Here is a 4,447-nt window from a genome sequence, read left to right as displayed (position 1 = left end):
GAGGGTAGATGTAGGGTTAGAGGGTGAATGTAGAGTTAGAGGTAGATGTGGCGTTAGAGGGTAGATGTAGGGTTAGAGGGCAGATGTAGGGTTAGAGGGCAGATGTAGGGTTAGAGGGTAGATGTAGGGTTAGAGGGTAGATGTAGGGTTAGAGGATAGATGTAGAGTTAGAGGATAGATGTAGAGTTAGAGGGTAGATGTAGAGTTAGAGGGTAGATGTAGGGTTAGAACCAATTATGAGTCTGTGGACTGAAACAACATCAGCACAGACCAAATGTCCACTTTGATCAGTTATGTTACTAATTTGTCCCTTATTGATTGTTAACTCTGTAGATATACCAGAGCAGTTAAAAAAAATGCCTTGAGCGCACCCGACCTGTGAGACTGAATCGGGACATTGCTAGTAAAAACATCTACAGTTCTTCGGTATCAAGTCACTTTGAGCCACGAGTCATGTCCTTCATGATTTATTTTTTCAGGAGTTCCTCATTTCAGCCTTTGAAGAGAGGATCATCCAGGAGATCGAGCTGCGCATCATGAGGATCACCTACAGAGAGCTGGTGGTGGAGGACGGAGAACTGATGGTGACTGTAGCCGAGCAGGAGGCTGTTCAGCCGGCCTTCAACACGCCGGTCAAGAACTATAGGATCATGGAGGGAATGGGCGTCACTTTCCACTGCAAAATGGCTGGAAACCCGCTGCCAAAGGTACTGAGAAATGATCCCAATGAAAAGTGTAGTCTGAAATACGGAGAACCAGCTTTGACTTCAGTTTTTCCAGGTCCATAAACAGGATCAGATGATACAGGTTTTTGGTTGTTTGGTGTTGCTGCGGCGTTGCTTCAAAATGTCACCAGTCTGACCACCGTTCTGGACTGCCCTCATGTGGCAGAAGTCCATGTTTCACATTGTTTTATATTTATCATTACTTTACAAAAGTTATTAGAACTGAGAATCTGAATTTGTTCATGTACAAGGATTTTTTAAGCATTGCTGCAGAACCTTTAATAGATGTTAGTAAGTTTTTACAAACTGTCCAAAAGTCTAACCGCAAACGCCTACCCCTAACCCTGACCCTCCAAAAGTCTCAGGTCAAAACTAACAGGGATGTAATGATCATTCATTTCTCTGTCTCAGTATCAACATATAACCAGAATCTACAGCAAATATGTGCACAGTCCTAAAAAACACAAAACATTCAGGAAAAACACTTTCCACAGACTAAAGTTTTTAGTGACCTCCGTTTATGTCCGTGACGCCTTCAGACAGACAATATGAGATTTACTGCACTGATCTGTTACACAAGGTTCCATTTACTGCAATCGTGCATGAACAGTTTCTTGTTTAGTATCACCCCTCAGCATACAAATTTATTTAGTATATTTTTTGTATTTTATCTTTGATTAGTCTTTTAGAGTGTTGTTTGTGGTGTTATTCCACTCCAAGAGAGCCCTGCACAGAATTCAAGTATGCTGAGACTGTCTGTCTGTGCACAAATGGAAAATGAAGATCTTGAATCCTTGAATTTACAACATGTCAAAAGTTCTTTACATGTTCGAGATACTTTTTGTTCTGGTAGTTTGATTCCAAGTTCAGTCCTAATCTATGTTGTTTTTTTAAGATTTATTTTTGGGCTTTTCCGCCTTTAGTGATAGTTGACAGAGAAACATGGGGAGGAGAGCGGGGGAATGACATGCAGCAAATGAGCCGCTGGCTGGGATCGAGCCGTGACCGCTGCGTCGGGGATTATAGCCCCTGTACATGGGTCGCCCGCCCTACCCGCTGAGCTATCCAGGCGCCCCCTTTCGTGTTGAAAGGAGCCAGCTGAGATGGTTTAACATCTGATTCAGATGCATCCTGGGAGACGTCTTTTGATGGTTTTCCAAGCATGTCCATGTGGGAGACCAAGAATTCTCTGGATCGATTATATATCTCATCTGGCCTGGGAAAGTCTTGGGATCCCCCAGGAGAAACTGGACATTGTTGCCAAGGGGAGGGACGTCTGCAATGACCTGTTTCGTCTGCTGCCTCCGTGACCCAAGCCCGGACAAGCAGAAGAAAATGGATGGATGGACAATGATGCTAAGCACAATGCTAATGCAGTAAAATAATATTTGTAGAAACGAACAGCTGATGAAACACCAACAGTGATGGATGACCTTCAGAGAGAAAAACCTTAAATACAATTGATGGCTACAGAAGACCTCTGGGAAGTACTGAAGAAAGTGTTGTATAATAAATCACAAGATTACAGCAGAAAACAGTCAACCCAAGAGAGGTGGAGATGCTCAGTGAAGGTCACACTCAACACTGACTTCACTCTATGGATCACAGCGGTCTCCAAACCTTTTTTGTACCATAGACCACGATTTTATACAGATCGGTCATCACGCACATAACCAGTAATATTTTCTATTAAAAAGTGTCAAATGAATAAAATTACTTTTTATTGCTAAATATGTATTTACTTTGTCTTCTGTCTCAGCATCAAGTCTCTCCCTCTTTTCAAAGAAGCTCTCCAGACATATTTGTTTTTTATTCATTTCGGCACCAGTTAGACTGACGGCTCCATTTAACAGCCGGACATGAAAACTGACAGAGTCAAGTGCAGGAAACAAGCACAGGTGGAAATGATGGGAAGACAAGCTAGTCATTTTTCAAAATAAAACACCATGCAGACTCTGCCAGAAATTAAAAAATAAGACGTTTTTATTCTTTCTGTGCAGCCCTGTACCAAATGACCAACGGCCCAGTACCGATCCACAGCTTGGTGGTTGGGGACCGCTGGTATAGAACATATTTTGTTCTAAATTCCACCCATCCATCCACTTTCTTCCACTTATCCAGTGTCGGGCAGTAGACAGAGCAGGTCATTCCAGACTTCCCTCCCCCCAAGGACGCTTCCAGCTCTCCCTGGGGGATCCCGAGGCATTCCCAGGCCAGCCGAGAGATATAATCCCTCCAGTGGGTTCTGGGTCTACCCTGGGGTCTCCTCCCAGGTGGACATGTTCGGAAGCCCTTCACAGGAAACCTCTCCGGATGCATCCAAATCAGATATCCATACCACCTCAACTGGCTCCTGTCGACGCGAAGGAGCAGCGGCTCTACTCCGAGCTTCCTCCGGATGTCCGAGCACCTCGCCCTATCTCTAAGGCTGAGCCCAGCCACCCTGCGGAGGAAGCTCATTTTGGACACTTGTATCCATGATCTCGTTCTTTTGGTCATGACCCAAAGCTCGAGACCATAGGGGAGGGTTGAGACGTAGATGGACTGGCAAATGGAGAGCTTCGGCTTGTAGCCCAGCTACACGGTCCAGTACAGCGCCCGCATTACTGCTGACGCCGCACCGAGCCGCCTGTCCATCTCATGCTCCAGTTTCCCATCACTCGTGAACAAGATCCCAAGATACTTAAACTCCCTCCCCCGACCCCAAACCTCTGCCCTCTGAGCAGTGGCCCCGTTATTTCTTTGGGCTGTGCCTGACAGAGCCCCATGGGGCCCCAAGGCTCGGCCTTCAGACACTCCCCGGCGAGCTCCCTCCCCCCAGGCCTGGCTCTAGGAGGGGGCCCTGGTCTACCTATTCTGGGCGAGGTGGCAGCTATCCTTGTTGCGTTCTTCATCAGGGTCTCAAAATTTCTTTGTGTTTTTAACACTGTGTACATATTTGCTACACTTTGTTGTGTCATACTGACTGTGAATTGGTGTATAATATTATCTTTCGTTATCTGGCAGATTGCTTGGTACAAAGACGGCCAGCGCATCAGGGCCGGCGGCCGTTACCAGATGGAGGTTCTTCAGGATGGACGAGCCAGCCTGCGTCTGCCCGTGGTGCTGCCGGAGGATGAAGGCGTGTACACCGCCTTCGCCACCAACATGAAGGGAAACGCCATCAGTTCTGGGAAGCTCTACGTAGAGCCATCCGGAGCAGTAACCCCTCAGAGATACACTCCACAGCCGGCAATGCAGAGGATCAGGTAGGAGTTCCCACCAACACCAGTCAGGACAGAAACATGAGAAGGCGTTAAAGCCGTTACTGTTCATATTTTTATATGACTATGGATTTGTGAAAGGGGTTGATGAACCCATAGAGAGCTATCCCTGGACACATAGTGAAGCTTTTGCAGCTGCAGATATTTTCCTCTGAGTTGGTACAGAACATTTACCAGGAACACAGCTGTCTCGGTTTAACTGTTAGATGTGTAAGTAGAAAACCGTTTCCCAAGTTCACCTTTACATCATGAAAACAGACTTTAGTTTGACACTGAGCGGCTACCAGACGACCTAGCGCTTTACTGCCACCTCATCACCTTGATGCTGATGACGCTGCCTCTTCTCTAGGTCCACATCTCCTCGTTCTCTGAGCCGCTCACCTGGACGTTCTCCCAGCCGATCTCCTGGACGTTCTCCTGCTCGCCGGCTCGACGAGACCGACGAGGCTCAGCTGGAAA

General features: G+C 46.7%; 1 protein-coding gene across 1 annotated transcript in view; it reads left to right on the top strand.

The window, feature by feature from the left end:
* The window catches only part of ttn.2 (titin, tandem duplicate 2), a 236,644-nt gene that overhangs the window by 20,801 nt on the left and 211,396 nt on the right, over positions 1 to 4,447 (top strand). The window contains exons 18-20 of the mRNA XM_008292835.1: positions 480 to 707; positions 3,732 to 3,973; positions 4,338 to 4,446. Of these exons, the coding sequence (XP_008291057.1) occupies positions 480 to 707; positions 3,732 to 3,973; positions 4,338 to 4,446 (579 nt within the window). The remainder of the gene's footprint in view (positions 1 to 479; positions 708 to 3,731; positions 3,974 to 4,337; position 4,447) is intronic.

This window comes from Stegastes partitus, unplaced genomic scaffold (assembly GCF_000690725.1).
Source record: "Stegastes partitus isolate 25-593 unplaced genomic scaffold, Stegastes_partitus-1.0.2 Scaffold837, whole genome shotgun sequence".
NCBI lineage: Eukaryota > Metazoa > Chordata > Actinopteri > Pomacentridae > Stegastes > Stegastes partitus.
The sequence above is the reverse complement of the archived record's forward strand: the minus strand, read 5'-3'. Positions and strand labels throughout refer to the sequence as shown.